The sequence below is a fragment of the Rhyacophila brunnea genome, unplaced genomic scaffold (genome assembly GCF_057557595.1).
Source record: "Rhyacophila brunnea isolate RB1 unplaced genomic scaffold, BYU_Rbru_1.0 scaffold_8, whole genome shotgun sequence".
Lineage (NCBI taxonomy): Eukaryota > Metazoa > Arthropoda > Insecta > Trichoptera > Rhyacophilidae > Rhyacophila > Rhyacophila brunnea.
Window position 1 is genome coordinate 6560874 of NW_028233350.1, and position 17050 is coordinate 6577923.

The 17050-nt window shown below is 41.1% G+C and overlaps 1 protein-coding gene across 2 annotated transcripts in view; it reads left to right on the plus strand.

The window, feature by feature from the left end:
• nej (CREB binding protein nejire) overlaps window positions 1-17050 on the plus strand; it is a 39441-nt gene that overhangs the window by 13285 nt on the left and 9106 nt on the right. Inside the window, exons 8-14 of one of the 2 annotated variants that reach the window (XM_085958584.1) lie at window positions 4669-5048; window positions 5162-5280; window positions 5356-7003; window positions 9329-9486; window positions 10445-10525; window positions 10614-11550; window positions 15470-16918. In XM_085958584.1, the coding sequence (XP_085814710.1) occupies window positions 4669-5048; window positions 5162-5280; window positions 5356-7003; window positions 9329-9486; window positions 10445-10525; window positions 10614-11550; window positions 15470-16918 (4772 nt within the window). The remainder of the gene's footprint in view (window positions 1-4668; window positions 5049-5161; window positions 5281-5355; window positions 7004-9328; window positions 9487-10444; window positions 10526-10613; window positions 11551-15469; window positions 16919-17050) is intronic. The other variant, XM_085958585.1, reaches the window with a different exon arrangement.

Below are 17050 nucleotides of genomic sequence, written 5' to 3' on the forward strand. Positions count from 1 at the left end.
CTGTTTACATGCTCATATTATGCCTGGCGATTATTCGACAGGCCCTTTGTACAATGAAAAAGCCGACGGCGCCTCATAAATTATATTATATTAATATTTTAGCAGTGCGGTAATTATTTTTAGTGTTTTATTCTCCAAAACATCCTAATGAATAAGTGGATGACAATATTTTATGGCGACGAAAATAAATATAGGTTCAGAATTTCAAACGGTAATAAAATTTGAGTTTACGACTTACTAAATGCGATAAGCGATAACCCACTGATTATTCCACAAGTGATTTAGTAATATATCTGTCATAGACCGTAACCAACTACGGCAGCATGTACTCAGCACAGCCCTGTGTATGACAAATACAAACGCGGCGAATTGCTCGGTAGTATGTGTTGAAACCGTCTATGTGAAGAGTGGACGGCCGCCATTTTGAACGCGCGGTCAAAGCTTGGATATTTTTTAGCGTCTTCACTTTCTTCGATTTATTTTAGTGAGAATGTAACGAATATAGTTTATTTCTTGGTGCATTTGGAATAACTGATATATAGTTCATCTAGTAATCTATTTTTTAATTTTGGAATCGATCTGTTTTAGCTGTAGTGACCGTTTTAACAGATCACTTGACTGAAAATAAATTCCCGCGAAAATGGCTCGCAGCGAAAGGGTTAATATTAAAATATCAGTGTAATACAATATGGCAATATGAAACTTTTAAAATTTAATTAAACTCGATTCCAAAATATGCAAACGTTATTAATAGTTTTAATATGTAGTAAAAAAAAATTCAAAATTGTATGGAACAAACACACAACAAACTTTGTATTTTATATAATACTAATTTAGAAACCTTCGCGGGTGTGCGCACATCTGACAAAAGTTTCATAGCCATCGGATGAATGGTATAGGAACGCATACGAATAGAAGAAGAAGATGGTTTTTCTAATTCAGAAACCATCGCGAGCGTGCGCACAACTCAAAGTTTCATAGCCATCGGATGAATGGTATAGGAACGCATACGAATAGAAGAAGAAGATGGTTTTTCTAATTCAGAAACCATCGCGAGCGTGCGCACAACAACTCAAAGTTTCATTGCAATTGGATGAATGGTATAAGAACGCATACGAATAGAAGAAAGAGAAGAAGAAAATGGCTGTACCAATTCAGAAACCTTCGGGGGTGTGGGCATAACAACTGACGAAAATTTCATTGCAATCAGATGAATGGTATAGGAACCATATGAATAAAAGAAGATAGAACGAAGAAGAAAAAGAAAAAGCAAATGGTTGGACTAATTCAGAAACCTTCGCGAGTGTTAGCACAACAACTGACGAAAGTTTCATTGCAATTGGATGAATGGTATAGGAACCATACGAATAAAAGAAGATAGAATGAAGAAGAAGAAGATTGTTGTACTAATTCAGAAACCTTTGCGGGTGTTACCCAACAACTGACGAACGTTTCATTGCAATCGGAATAATGGTATAGGAACCATACGAATAAAAAAAGATATAATGAAGAAGAAGAAGAAGATGGTTTTTCTATTTCAGAAACCTTTGCGGGTGTGCGCACAACAACTGACGAAAGTTTCATCGCAATCGGATGAATGATATAGAAACCATACGAATAAAAGAAGATAGAATGAAGAAGAAGAAGATGGTTGTACTAATTCAGAAACCTTTGCGGGTGTTACCCAACAACTGACGAACGTTTCATCGCTATCGGATGAATGGTATAGGAACCATACGAATAAAAGAAGATATAATGAAGAAGAAGAAGAAGATGGTTTTTCTAATTCAGAAACCTTCGCGGGTGTGCACACAACAACTCACCAAAGTTTCATCGCAATCGGACGAATGGTATAGGAACGCATATGGGACAGACAGACAGACAGACAGACAGATTTTCATTTTTATATATTAGATATAGCCTATAACCTTCGTGCAAGTGCCAGCAATAAGTTGACAAAGTTTTATCGCAATCGGATGAACGGTATGGCAGCGCATAAAATACGAACAAACAAACAAATATTGATTTTTATATATTAGATTGTATAAAATAATATGTTTACATAAATAATTATAACTTTGTTTTACCCTCGTAAAAATAAATAAAATATAATATTTGCGATCTCCGCCTACATATTATTACATTATAAATAATAAATGAATTTGTATTTTATAACAAGCAACACCAGCCGCAGCTGTATCATTATTACATTATTAATAATAGATGAATTTGTATTTGATAACAAGCAACACCAGCCACAGCTGTATCGCGCGGTATATTCTACTTAACGTCATGAACATCTAGTGTCATCCGAGAACTTTCTGCGATTCGAAATTCCAACAGTTTTACAAAAACACGGGAGTGGGGGGTCGCCGGCAGTTTGAACCTGGCAGACATCTGGCAGGTCGAAACTGTCTGTCTATGGGCGCTGTAGATATATCTACCAAAGATAACTGTATGGCCGCCATTACGTATTAACTGGCATGTTCAATCTGTTACTCAAACTGTACGTGTACGGGGAGCTAATGAGTATGTGAATTTATAGTGAAAAAATATGGAGCAAAATTTCAACGCAGTCGACTACTTTTTTGACTGCATTTTTAAATCTGTTGCGAATTTTGCTTATTGGAAATGATGGCAAAGGTGGGAAAGTTAATAAAATAATAAATGGCTTGAATTATCATATCTATTGTGCAGTTTTGGGTCAAAAACCAATCAAATTGGACTCGCTGTCTATGACTAGCATCAAAAATCATTATTCAGTTAAGAGAAGGTTTAAAACATCCAAATTTAAATATTAATTATTATAAGTTGTGTTCTTTTGAGTATTTCATGTAACAATTGTCAATTTATAAACTGCAAATTCATCAATGAAACTGATGTGTCGATGTGATGTGATGTGAGCGGTCTTTGCATTTACGTTGCGAATGTTTCGGATTCGTTTGTGGAGGGCTTGAATCCACTTTTAATAAATATCAAAAAAACTGAAACAAGAAATCACAGTTAACCTGTTCTATGCCAGGAGGTATTAGTATGGCCATATACGGAGGGCCGTGATTTTCTTTGTAAAAATAAACCTTAGTAAATATACTTTTTTTGGCATTATATTAATACTATATCATATAAACTTACCAAATTAATACATGATGTGTCCATTTACCGTCATTTATCGAAATAAATCAAACTTATGTTTCACAAAACGTCAGGGTTGTCACAACACTTACACAGTAGAGATGAGAACGTGATTATGTATGAGAAGTAATTCTACAATATGCAGCTTCATATCGAGTGCTTAAAGTCACACAACGTTATCTACAAAAAAGTGTTTTTTTTTTTTTTTGAGATAACGTTATTTTACATTTACGGCTACATGATAGTCAAACAACGTTATGTCAATCTTTTCTAATTTCTTATTAAATCATCAGTAAAGTTTAATGCTAACTACATAAGTTACCCTTATTTTCATATTTTTTAAAAACTATTCCTATATATTTTAGCATCATCATAAGCTAGATAAATGTACAATACACAATAAATTATAAAATATTAACATTAGGTTTTAAATAAACATTTCCCTTGTTGAGATACATGAATCTAAAATAACGATTTTTGGCTCCCCTGTAAAGTTGCACTTTTGTAGATAGTGTTGTTTGACACTAAGCCCTCGATATGTACTGGGAAACAAAACATCTTGTTTCTCTTCATCAAAATCACTGTCATCCGATTCAACAGTGAGGCCTGTTTGGCATATTCTGATGTACTTTGTGTTCCTTCCATTTTGATTAGGAAGAAGATAAAATTTTTTATAAGTATGTAAAAAAGTTCAAATATCCCAGAAACTTGACATATTATAAAAATATATAATACAAAAAAGTCAAATGCGAAAAAAATAAGTCCCGACACAAATATCTTATAAAATAAACAATTACCGACACAACACAGATTACAAAGGTTTAAAAATTACGAAATCGTACCTGTAAATTACGAATAAAAATGCAAAAAGTTTATAAGTAATTATTATAAAACTATCATAAAAGAAATGAATTATAAAGTGAAAATATTTCAGCCGCGAAACCGAATTAGATACGTCAAATACGACTACGAATATTCAACTGGTAATGTATTCCAAGATGTGTCACTCCTATTGAGTATTAGTGTATATTCAGGAATCACAGTATTCCCCGTTCCTCGTATGCATGACTGAACCATAATTTCGATCGCATCTACTATAAGTAAACGGGAATCCCGGCGTGTGATTTGATAAATATCGGATCCGTGGCACAACCCTACTAGCGAGGCGTTTCGGTAACCCAAGAAAGCTTTGTTTAAAATTGACGTGTCGTTGATGATAATATAGAAATTGTCAAATGTAAATATTACACCATGATCCTAGAAGATGTCGCTGTGTGGGCAATGTGATTGAATTATTCAAAACATTGACCTCGGCCGATATATTGCGTTTCAAGTGGAGCGTCTTTGCACGCGCATTTTGCTTGGCCGGCCCTCTGTTCTCGGAATAGAAAAGTGTGCAAAGACGCTGGCGGCAGTTATCCAGTTAAACAATTTATGGAAAGAGTAGTCATCATCGGGATACTGTTGGCTTGGATATTCTGATGGTGATGTATGTGAGACAAAAACAAGGAATGTGAACGTTTTTTCCTATTGCAGTCCTGGCGGCTACAGTAGCGGGCGGAAATCCGCCAGTGGCCAACTCTAACCCGTCCCCCTCAGACATGCGGCGGGCGTACGACATGCTAGGCCTGCAGTGCCCCACGGGAGCCGGCGGGACGACTGCCGCTCCAGGAGGACCCCAGTTGCCACAGGGCGCTGCCCCCGGTCTGGGTATGATTCGCGTGGTGGCCCCCGCGGGAGTGCGGGGGCCCGTTCCTGTGCGGCCTGCCAATTCGGTAGGGCTGCCCCTCGGCTCCGATCCCTCCCAGCAGACCTCCATGGCCGCCATGCAGCTCTTCAGCCAGCATCCGCAGCATCAGAACAGCCAGCCCAACCTGCCCAACCTCGTCAACCAGGACCTCCAGTCTCAACAAGTGGTGAGTCCGGATTCATATCTTCTATTTCTGTTGGAGGTTTATCTTACTTCAGGGAATATTTCAGGCAATAGCTTATTGTATCGAATAATGTAATGTGTTAATTTTCGTTTCAGTTGGGATCAGGTGGTCTCCAGTTGGGCGGAGGGCAAGTGACAGCCGCCCCAGTCTCAGGAAGTAAAGAGTGGCACCAGTCCATAACTTCCGACCTCAGAAATCACCTAGTTCATAAATTGTAAGTAACTATTTCGCTCGTAACAGTAATGGTTTGGCCAGGTCGCACCGATACTGATATGTCTTCTCTTTTCAGAGTCCAAGCGATATTTCCGACGCCTGACCCTACGGCCATGTTAGACAAGCGCATGCACAATTTGGTGGCATATGCACGGAAAGTGGAGGGGGATATGTACGAGATGGCGGGCACCCGTTCCGAGTACTATCATCTGTTGGCCGAGAAGATCTACAAGATTCAGAAGGAATTGGAGGAGAAGAGGCAGAAGAGGAAAGAGCAACAGCTGCAGCAGCAACAGCAGCAACAAGGCAATGGGGGAGGGGGCAATGGAGGAGGGGGCAGTGGGGCGGGGGCTCCCCTCAGGCCCCAGCAGCCCCCTGCCGGCCCCCCCAACCCACCCCTTGTTCGGACGCCCCTCACCACCCAACAACCTCAGGGGATTAGGAGCCACTCTCCGGGGACGGGACTTGGCGCGCCACCGCGAATGCAGTTTCAAAACAACCTTGTCGGGCCCCCAGGGCCCAGCCCCAATGCCCTGCCGCTGACTCCCAATTCCAACGCGGCCGCTCCTAACCCAGGCCTCTCACCCTTCGGCCAACCCTTGACTTCACCTGCCTCCAACCTTTCGGCGGGCAACTCAGTCTCCAACCCGTTCCCCTCACTCGGATCCAATGGTCCCAGTTTGCCGAGCGCATCCCCTGGCCAGCAGTTCCCCGATCTCGTCAAGGCGCGAATGGCAGCCGCCGCTCACCAGCAGGCCGCGGCCAATGGGGCCCCTCCCGGCCGAGCCCCGAGTCCCTACGCCTCGCAGTATGCCCGAATGGGCCCCCTGCCTTCATCCCTGACCCCCGCCCCTTCGGATCAGGTGTCCGCAGCCTCGCAGATGAGCTCCGGGCCTGCTTCGGTCGGCTCACAGAGGGGTGCATCTCCTGGCCTTGCTGGCGTCGCCTCGAATGGTCCACTGCCTCCTGGCACTCCCTCAACCCCCCTGGTCCCGCCACCCCTGCCGAGTCCCCCACCGCCGTCCTCCCAGGATCAGGTGCCCAGTGTACCTGGCAAGAGTGCGGCGGCATCCCGGACCCCCTCTAGTCTGTCCTCGCAGATGGCTGCACTGAATGCGGCCGCTGCCATGGACCAGGAGGATAGCCCGCCCCCCCGCAGCCATGGGGGGGCCGGTGGCAAAATGGAAATCAAGCGTGAGCATGAAATCAAGAAGGAGGACCCAGATGAGGCGTTCGGCGGGCGGGGAGGCAAGGGTTCCCATTCAGATGTCAAGAGAGAGATCAAGACAGAGCCTGATGAGACGGGCGACCGGCCCATCAAGGAGGAGCCCGACGTGAAGGAAGAACCGTCTTCCCCCTCGCGGGACGTGAAACCACCTGTGCCCGAGCCCATTCAGAGCGGGGCCGGCGCCCAAGACAAGAAGTGGAAGTGTACTTTCAAGCCGGAAGAACTGCGGCAGGCCCTCATGCCCACCCTCGAAAAGCTGTTCCGGCAGGACCCCGAGTCCCTCCCCTTCCGCCAGCCTGTGGAGCCCGAGACCCTCTGTATCCCCGACTATTTCGACATAGTGAAGAAGCCCATGGATCTGTCTACCGTGAAGCACAAGCTGGACGCGGGCCACTACTCCGACCCCTGGGAGTACGTGGATGACGTCTGGCAGATGTTCGACAATGCCTGGCTTTACAACAAGAAGAACACCCGCGTCTACAAGTACTGCACCAAGGTCAGTGCCTACCATCTGGATGGTTATTCCATATTGTTTTCTTTTTTTTCTTGTGTAGCCCTATGTGCTTTTTATGTTACAATCTTATAGCATTGTTTCCTTTTCCAATACACTTTCCCACAGATTAATATTTATGGTGAATATATTGTTCAATCATCGAATTAATGGCAATCGTTATAAATAGATTCATCGAATTAACCATGTTCAGATTAACGGGGTTTTACTGTAACGGAGTAGGTATCTGACCATCTTTATAGTTGTGCATTTCCTGCCTAGCAATGCCTAGCTTCTTCGTCTTTGGGTATATTCTATGAAAAATTAAATATTTCAAGTTTATGCCAATCACTGGCAAATGGTGGAGGTAGGCTGTGGAAATCTGACATTAATAGCGTAAACTTAGTCTTGTCTGTAGAAGATACAAGAATATTTTTTATCTATGTATTATGGTTTGGTAGACAGGGTTTAATCGAATTTTAAAAACCATCTGCATTTTGTATTCTTATTTCAATGAAAACTAATAAGTAGTGTGCCCTATTTATGTTTAATTTCCATAACCTACCTTCACCCTTCGCCGCCGATGCCAATACAGAAATAATTAAAATTACGTATTAAAATTCAATTCAATGTGTGACATAATTGAAATCAATTCATAGACGTCATGTCTTCATCATTGCCGGTACTAGAGAAAATGAACATTGTTGAAAGATGAAAGAACGCGGGTTCAACATGAACATAATATGCTGCAAATAAATTTGTATGATTTCTAATAAAAAATAAATAATTTTTTTGTCAGTTCTTTCAAAAACATAAAATTAGGGTTTCACTGTAGGAGAGATTAATATGTATTGGCATGTGGGTAACAATGTCAATCGATTGGTATCAAATTGTGGGGTATTAATGATCCATTGTTTTTGATGAAAAACTTATCTATAATATTAACCCTTTTACTCCCACGGGGCCGATATTTCGGCCCACCATACCTATGCGAAAACTCCATCTGGGCCGATCCATCGGCCGAAAGTTTGGAACCAAATTTACAATTTATTCCAAATTTTTTCCCGTCATATTTCGTTCATGTAGACGAAGCATTATATTCACTGTGTGTTGGGTGGTGAGTAACATTTATTTTAGTGTCGGCATTGTTTATAATTATGCCATACCCTAATAACTCACAAGTCATAATTGCTCTGCTGTCGAACTTGAGACCAAAGAGGGTCATAAAAATAATAAAACATTATTTTTATGACACATTTTAAATTCTGATATTTCTTTTAGTTGTTTTATGATTCATATATCACATTACAAAATGAAATTTGTAATTTTTGAACTAACAATGGATGCCACTGTATTTTTGGTAAGATGGTGAAAAAATACATGAATATAAATAATATTATAAATGATTTAGTGCTTTGAGACTTATTTTTTGAAATTACTTCATTCCATATCAGTTAGTCGTCGATACTGTATCGAATTCTCTTGCGATTTCGTGAATTGAATAATATTCTTGAATACCTTGACACTATACGATTTTTTTTGATTACTTTATAAAAATTCTATTTCATAGAGAAATAATAATATGTTTATTTTTTTTTCTGTTACTACATAAGGATAGATTATTATTATAAAATTTGATATATCAATTATAAATAAAAAAATGTTGTCACACTTGTTTTGTTGTTCAAACATAGTTTTATCCGTTCATTTCTAAATAAATATTGATACATTATTTTTTTCTTTTGTTTTATTGATGTAAACTATCAATATTATTACTTATTATTGCTTTATACACCATTGAGAACACACAAAAAAAGTTTCAAATTTTTAAAACATGTGTAGAATTAGTTATTTAAAAAAAACTAAATCGACGATTTGTTGTCAAAAAACGCTTGGGAGTTTTCGCATATGCTAGGCTAAATCAGCTGGGAGTAAAAGAGTTAATTAACATATTATCAGATACAGGTAAATCACTAGTACAGTGGTATCATGCCTACAGCAAAAGCAGCTTGGAGTGTAATGGTATTGTCTACTAGCAATACTACCGGTGCTGCAATGCAAACAATTCTTATAAACCCACGAACTGCCTATGGTGCCACTGTAGAATGATTTACCTATGTCTATGTCCCATATGATGGTGTCGGTCACTAAATAGTTTTTTTTGCTAGAAGCCTTGAATTTTTTTATTGGAGAAGTAGGTAGTCATACAATAAAAAAGTTTGCGAAGCACTGATCTAGATGTTTATTTATAATATTTTGGATATGCTGTAAATAACTGAGATAAAAGCTAAAAAATGGACAGAAATGTGATATTTTGGTGTTATATTTCAGCTGTCAGAGGTGTTTGAGCAGGAGATTGACCCTGTGATGCAGATCCTGGGGTACTGCTGCGGGCGCAAGTACACTTTCAACCCGCAGGTACTCTGTTGCTATGGCAAGCAGCTGTGCACCATCCCTCGCGACGCCAAGTACTTCAGTTACCAGAATAGGTCAGTATCACATCTTAATTTCTGGCAGTCTCTTGTTGATTCCTCTCAAATTTAGCTACTCCAACGAGCACACAGCGAGTATAATAATAATAGTAGTATTGCTCCATTATGTGCGGTGTATGGATATGATTAATATGATTACGTTACTTACAATGAATGTGGCGCATGACCCATGACCTAGTGGTAGAGTTATGGTTCAAATACATTATCATCACATTACGTGCTGATAATGTATCATTTATCTGGTATTTAAAATGTTGTCAAACTGATGCTCTCATCCCATAGCACATTTTGAACCTTTAAACGAACATTGTCAGTTAGCAAAATCTGCTCACCATCTGAATCGCCAGAACAATGAGGTCACCTCATGCGTATCGCGCTACATCATGAACTGCACTACTCAGTGAACGTTCTTTTCTATTTTCTGCAGGCCTACACATTTTCGAATCACATCAAAATCGCATGTTCTTTGTGGTTTTCTTTATGGATTTTGTATTAAAGTCTGGTGTTTACGTCTATTATCTATGGTTTGGGATCTGTTCAAAATATTATCTATGGATGCAATATCGCAAGTAATTTTAACGTACTGTTTACTGTGAGAAACTGTTAAAATTTATTGAAATTACCATAAATAATAATTCAAAATATTGATACATTAAGAGTTGGCACTCTCCATCATTGAATTTATAGAGATAGTGATCATTCAAAATATTCTGCAGAATGATGAAACCATAGACTAAATTTTTCGCCGTACCAGCACGTGACAGCTAGTGAGGTGATCATATTGTTATGTATTCTATATGTGTATACCCATTTGAACTAATTCAACTCAGAAAAAGAAAAATTTATCATTCTAACAGCTCCTCATCCGGTGTCATGGTGATCAATTGGGTGGTAGGATTTTTAGTCAAAATTGGTTTCATCCGCTCTGATGTGGTTATTTTTTTTCTTCTTACAGATATACATTTTGCCAAAAGTGTTTTAACGATATCGTCGGCGACACTGTGACGTTAGGGGATGACCCTATGCAGACACAAACGTGAGTATCATTTTCATAAGTATAGTCTTACAATATGGTATGTGATAATGAATGTTTGAATAATATGTCATCGGGTATTGTGTTGCAGGGCGATAAAGAAAGACCAATTCAAGGAGATGAGGAACGACCACCTCGAGCTGGAGCCATACGTGATGTGCTTGGAGTGCGGTCGGAAGCAGCACCAGATCTGCGCGTTGCACCTGGAGCAGATCTGGCCCGCCGGCTTTGTCTGCCAGAATTGCCTCAAGAAGAAAAGCGCCAAAAGAAAAGAGAACAAGTTCAACGCCAAGCGGCTGCCCACCTCTAAACTGGGCGTGTACATTGAGACGCGCGTCAACAATTTTCTGAAGAAGAAGGAAGCGGGCGCAGGCGAGGTGAGCATCCGCGTGGTGGCCAGCTCGGACAAGACGGTGGAGGTGAAGCCGGGCATGCGGGGTCGTTTTGTAGAGGGGGGCGACTTGCCCGGGGAGTTCCCTTACCGCGCCAAGGCGCTCTTCGCCTTCGAGGAGGTGGACGGCGCCGACGTCTGCTTTTTTGGCATGCACGTGCAGGAGTATGGCAGCGAGGCGCCCATGCCCAATACGCGCCGCGTCTACATCGCCTACCTCGACTCCGTGCACTTCTTCAAGCCACGCCAATACCGGACGGCCGTCTACCATGAAATTTTACTGGGTTACCTGGACTACGCCAAGCAGCTGGGCTACATTATGGCCCACATTTGGGCGTGCCCACCTTCCGAGGGCGACGACTACATCTTCCACTGCCACCCGCCCGAGCAAAAGATACCCAAACCTAAGCGGCTGCAGGAGTGGTACAAGAAGATGCTCGACAAGGGTATCATCGAGCGCATCATCTTCGACTATAAGGACATCCTGAAACAGGCCATGGAGGACAATGTCTCATCTGCTGCCGATCTGCCCTACTTCGAGGGTGATTTCTGGCCCAACGTGCTGGAGGAGTCTATCAAGGAGCTCGACCAAGAGGAGGAGGAGAAACGGAAGCAGGCTGAAGCCGCCGAAGCCGCCGTGAGTCTCTATTCTATTTCATTTCCATTAAAATTAACATTAAGACTCACTCTTATCATTTGGATACATTGATATACTACTGGATGAATCATATGCTTCTTAAAATGACGCCCGATTTTCAGCGACTCAGCCTTTGTTAAAACTTACTGAGTAAGCCCGGTCTAGCTTGCATCTTACTCTAACTAATAGTCAGCGCATGACGACTTGCTCTGTCTGTTTTGCGTTGCAGCACCCTTAGGTTCACTATTCCAAGAACGCAAATTTAGTTTTACAGCCAGGGCAATACGGGTGAAATTCGGGAATCCATGTTAACGGTCTTAACGCATTATACCTACAAGGAAATATTATAAGACGATATTTGTTATATCTTTTGTGGTACGTTTTTAAAATGACACTTGTATGGGAACTGCTCATCTAGTAGTATATCAATGTTTGGATAGCACTTCAACCAGATTTTGTGTTACAAAGTTGGTCGATCTATCTCCACGGTTATGGAGCTTGCATTTATGATTGAATGAAACATGTTAAAATCGCTAGTACATAGTTATTATTTCTTACATTATTTATTGATTAATTCGAATTCAAAATTTTTTTTTTACATACCCTGAACATTACAAATTACAAATTTAAGACGTTCACAACATGACATTTAAAAACAAAGAAACAGTGTAAAAAAGAAATAAATATATGCAGTATCACAAAAACAGTATGAAAAGTAAAGTAAAAGGTACAAAATTATAAAAAAAATTGAATATAAAAAATATTAATTATAAAGCATGGAAGCATACCGAATGAGCTAATTGGACCCTATTCTAAGAATTTATAAAACAACGTCCACCTATACTCATCCTCACGTAGATGGAATATATCAACATCCGAAGCGATTTGGTTGAACAGAGTTATTGCCCTCCCAATTGGCATCACCAATGGCTGGTTAGTTCTGCTCCTCGGGAGAACAAACAACTGATGCTCCCGATTTCTGAGATAGTTATCAGGGACACAAGTCAAACTACCAAGAATGGCAGAGTTCTCATTTAGACCATGTATAAATCGAAAAAAATATGTGGCCAAATATTGATATCTTCTAGCATTTAAACTACAGTATGTAAGCATACCTAAGAGAAAGTCGTTTGGATAAAGCCACGGATAATATCCATATAACCTCAAATAAAGGAGTCTCAAAAATTTATTTTGAACTTGCTCCACCATAAGGTCATAATTCAACTGATGTGGGGCCCAATCGACCCACTCTCAAGCCGGCTTCTTACTAAGGAATTATAAAGAATTTTTAATACAGTAACATCCAAAAAGACCCTGGAAGTACGCAAGACTAAGCCTAACATTTGTAGCGCCTTTTTACAAATGATAGCTATATGGCCACTAAATGACAGCTTCCTGTCAAACGTAATGCCAAGATCCCTTACAGATGGTATTCGCGAAAGAACTCTGCCATGCATCGAATATTGGAAAAATAATACTCGCGAGGCTCTGGTAAACGATAAAATATTGCATTTTTCAATATTGAAGTCCAGTTTGTTACGCCTGCCCCAATCTATTATATTATCTATATCAAGTTGGAGTCAACCTTGGACGACAATCGTCCAAGGTGACAACTTCCATGAAGAGTTTCAAGTCATCAGCGAACAACAAAAACCTAGCATTTTTAATGACCATTGCTATGTCATTTATAAAAATCGTAAACAACAATGGCTCCAAGTTAGAGCCCTGAGGGACACCAGAAAATGTATTGAATGTCTGTGACTGATAGACGCCATACGAAACGTATTGTTAACGATTCCTAAAATAGCTCCTGAATAACTTCAGAAAACGATATAACATTATGGCCGAATAATCTTGATGCCGAATAAATGTTATTGAATAAATATTATAATAGGAATATATAGGAAATCTCTTGAGAATGACCTGATTACTATTACTTACCATGGATGGTAAACAAATAGAAATCAAATGTTTATGATGTATATGTTACCCATTTATTCTGCATAAAGCGATTATAGCACAATCTAATTACAATTACATGTTTTCTTCTGTGTTTCATTATAATTGAAGGAATTATTTTGATTAATGTCTAATGGTATTGCAACCTCGTTAACAAATTCCATGGGACCTAAAATCGAAAAAAAAATCGAATTACGACGTGTAATGTATGGGGGAAAAATATTAAAATTTAGATTTTTTTTCTTCGATTTTCATTAATTTTGTTTCCGATCATAGATGTGCCTACTAAATTTCTGATACAATTCTTTCAAATTAAAATCTGTGCAAATACCATAGAAAAATACGAAATATTTTTTATTTTTCTAATTTCCAATTTTGGCATTGGTTCTCTAGTAAAACTATATGAAAATCCAATAAACAATCAACAATTAAATTCCTGCAGCCCTGAAACATGTGAGTTATTGTTTTTCCTTTGAGTGGAGTGCAGTGTGCCTCTGATGACATACCGCTGTGTGTGTCAATGGGTCATAAAGTGTCAGGATTATTTTTATTACTTTCATAAAATAAGTAATTTTTGGTGTTTTAAGAAAAGTTTGTCACAATTTTCAATGATTGGCTCATGAAATAGTGTACTTTATTACGATTTATTGAATATCTTTATATGCCAGGACTGTAAAATAGATACAGTAAAACCCCGTTAATAAGAACACAGCTAATTCGAAATTTGCCGTAATTCAAAATTTTCGCAAAAAAAAGTCCCGTGAACATTACATATAAAACCATACCTTTAATTCGCATTTCGTAATTTGAAATGATTTCAGAGTCCTGGCATATTCAATAAATCGTAATAAATAAATGAGCCAATCATTGAAAATCACATATTTTATGAAGGTAATAAAAATAATCCTGACAATCCTGACCTGATATGTCATCAGAGGCACAACTGCACTCCACTCAAATGTAAAACAATAACGTACAACTTACATGTTTCAGGGCTGTAGGTATTTGATTGTTGATTGTTTATTGGATTTTCAGATAGTTTTACAGAACCAAACAATTGTGTTAACAAATTGGAAAAATAAAAAATATTTCGTACTTTTCTATAATTCTAGCTCAGCACGTGGTGGTAAAAATACCAACCTACATTAATTACTTGGTAACTTCAATTAATGGATTAATGACGCATGGTATTTGCAGATTTTAATTTGAAAGATTTGTATCGAAAAATTTGGTAGGCACATCTATGATCGTAAACGAAATTAATGAAAATCTATTTTTTTCCCAAAATTTTAATATTTTTCTTCCATATATTTCATATTTCGTAATGCGAATTTTTTTCAATTTTCGAGGTTGCAATACCATTAGACATTAATCAAAATAATTCATTCATTTATAATGAAACACAGAAGAAAAAAGTAATTGACGACAAACGCGGGCTGTCAGTTGCAATCTGTCAAATTTTGCAATCGGTTTGTTCAACTTATGGTAGAGAGGCATTCGGTGTACGGCCACGGCCAGATACTTATGTACAAAATTTCCATGAACCCAAATCATACGTTCGGTATGCCGTGTGGCTTATAACTGTATGCGGTTTTGTTGATGAACGACTTAGTTAGAATAATTAATATTGAGATGCGCTAATCTTTTGCTTGTTGTCGACATTAAAGTCAACCGAAATTCTTTCTTTCAAAAATTTTTGTTTTGGAGATGAATAACTCTCGGGATGGATAATTTTCTTATCATTTTTATATGAACTTGCCATTTAGTTTTCTACTTTATTGTCTAGTTTTGTTTGCTAAGGTTTGGTAAGGAAAAGTAAAATGTAATTGCAAACATAATGAATGATTTCATCAAAATCAAGTTAAACATTCGTTTGTCGGTCGATCGATTCATCCAATTGTCATTGGCCTCAGAATATGGACGCAGCGCATTGATGCGGGATGTGTGGTTGTAATTTCAGCAGATCTTCCAGCAGTCAGATGAATCTGAGACGGGTCTGGACGGCAAGAAAAAGGGGCAGAGCCAGAAGAAGGCCAAGAAGTCAAACAAAAGCAAGGCGGCACAGCGCAAAAGCAGCAAGAAGCAGAGCGACCAACAGATAGGAAACGACCTCAGTGCCAAGATCTTTGCCACCATGGAAAAGCACAAAGAGGTATTCTTCGTCATCCGGCTACACTCAGTGCAGTCGGCCGCCAGTCTGCAGCCCATCCAGGACCCCGACCCCCTCGTCAACTGCGACCTCATGGACGGCCGCGACGCCTTCCTCACCATGGCTCGCGACCGTCACTATGAGTTCTCTTCCATGCGTCGCGCCCAATTCTCTACGCTCTGCATGCTCTGGGAGTTGCACAACCAGGGCCAGGACAAGTTTGTCTACACGTGTAACCACTGCAAGGGGCATGTGGACACTCGCTACCACTGTACCGTGTGCGACGACTTCGACCTTTGCCTCGTGTGCTACGGCAAGGAAGGCCACCCGCATCGGATGGAGAAGCTCGGTTTCGACCTGGACGACGGCTCCTCGCCGGGCGATACCAAGCAGGCCAATCCCCAGGAGGCGCGCAAGCTCTCAATACAGCGCTGCATCCAATCGCTGGTCCACGCTTGCCAGTGCCGCGATGCCAACTGCCGCTTACCCTCCTGCCAGAAGATGAAACGCGTCGTAATGCACACCAAGAACTGCAAGCGCAAGACCAACGGCGGTTGCTCCATTTGCAAGCAGCTCATCGCGCTGTGCTGCTACCACGCCAAGCACTGCCAGGAGATCAAGTGCCCCGTACCCTTCTGCAGCAACATCAAGCACAAGCTCAAGCAGCAGCAGCTGCAGCAACGCCTGCAGCAGGCGCAACTCTTGCGCCGCCGCATGGCCGTCATGAACACCACCCGTCCCGCTCCCCCTCCCAGTCCGCCCAATGCTCCCGCGCTCCCTGCCCTCGCCTCACCCCCACCCGCCGCCGGCGCCAAGCAGCCGCCGACCCACCAACCCCACAACCCACCCCACAATCCCCCGCACAATCCCCATGTGCCACCTGCCAACGTTCTGCAGGTGGTCAAACAGGTGCAGGAGGAGGCGGCGCGTCAGCTGGCGCCGCACTACGGCAAGGCAGCTGCACAGCAGATGCCGCCGCCCCAACCCCACCTGCAGCAGCGCCACACTTTGCAGGGCGCCGACCAGTGGGCTGCACAGCGCTATCCGGGAAAGCTGCAGCAGTCGCTGCGCTTGCCCCACTCGATGGCGCAACCCCTCGCCCTGCCACTCCCACTACCCCTACCTCACCAACTGCCCCAGATGCATCCTCATCCTCAGCACCCTCAACATCCTGCCCACCAGCAGCACCCCCAGCACCCTCAACTGCAGCAACAGCAACAACAACAACAGCAGATCCTCAACCAACAGAACACGCAGCAGGTCAGTTCAAAGTCTCTTTCAGACATATTAGCTCTCTAGGGTTTCAGTAGCACTGGTTTACCTACATCTACCTAGTAAATAAAGTAAATTTTCATGTTCGATCCTAAGCGGAGCATCAGTCCTACAGAGTGA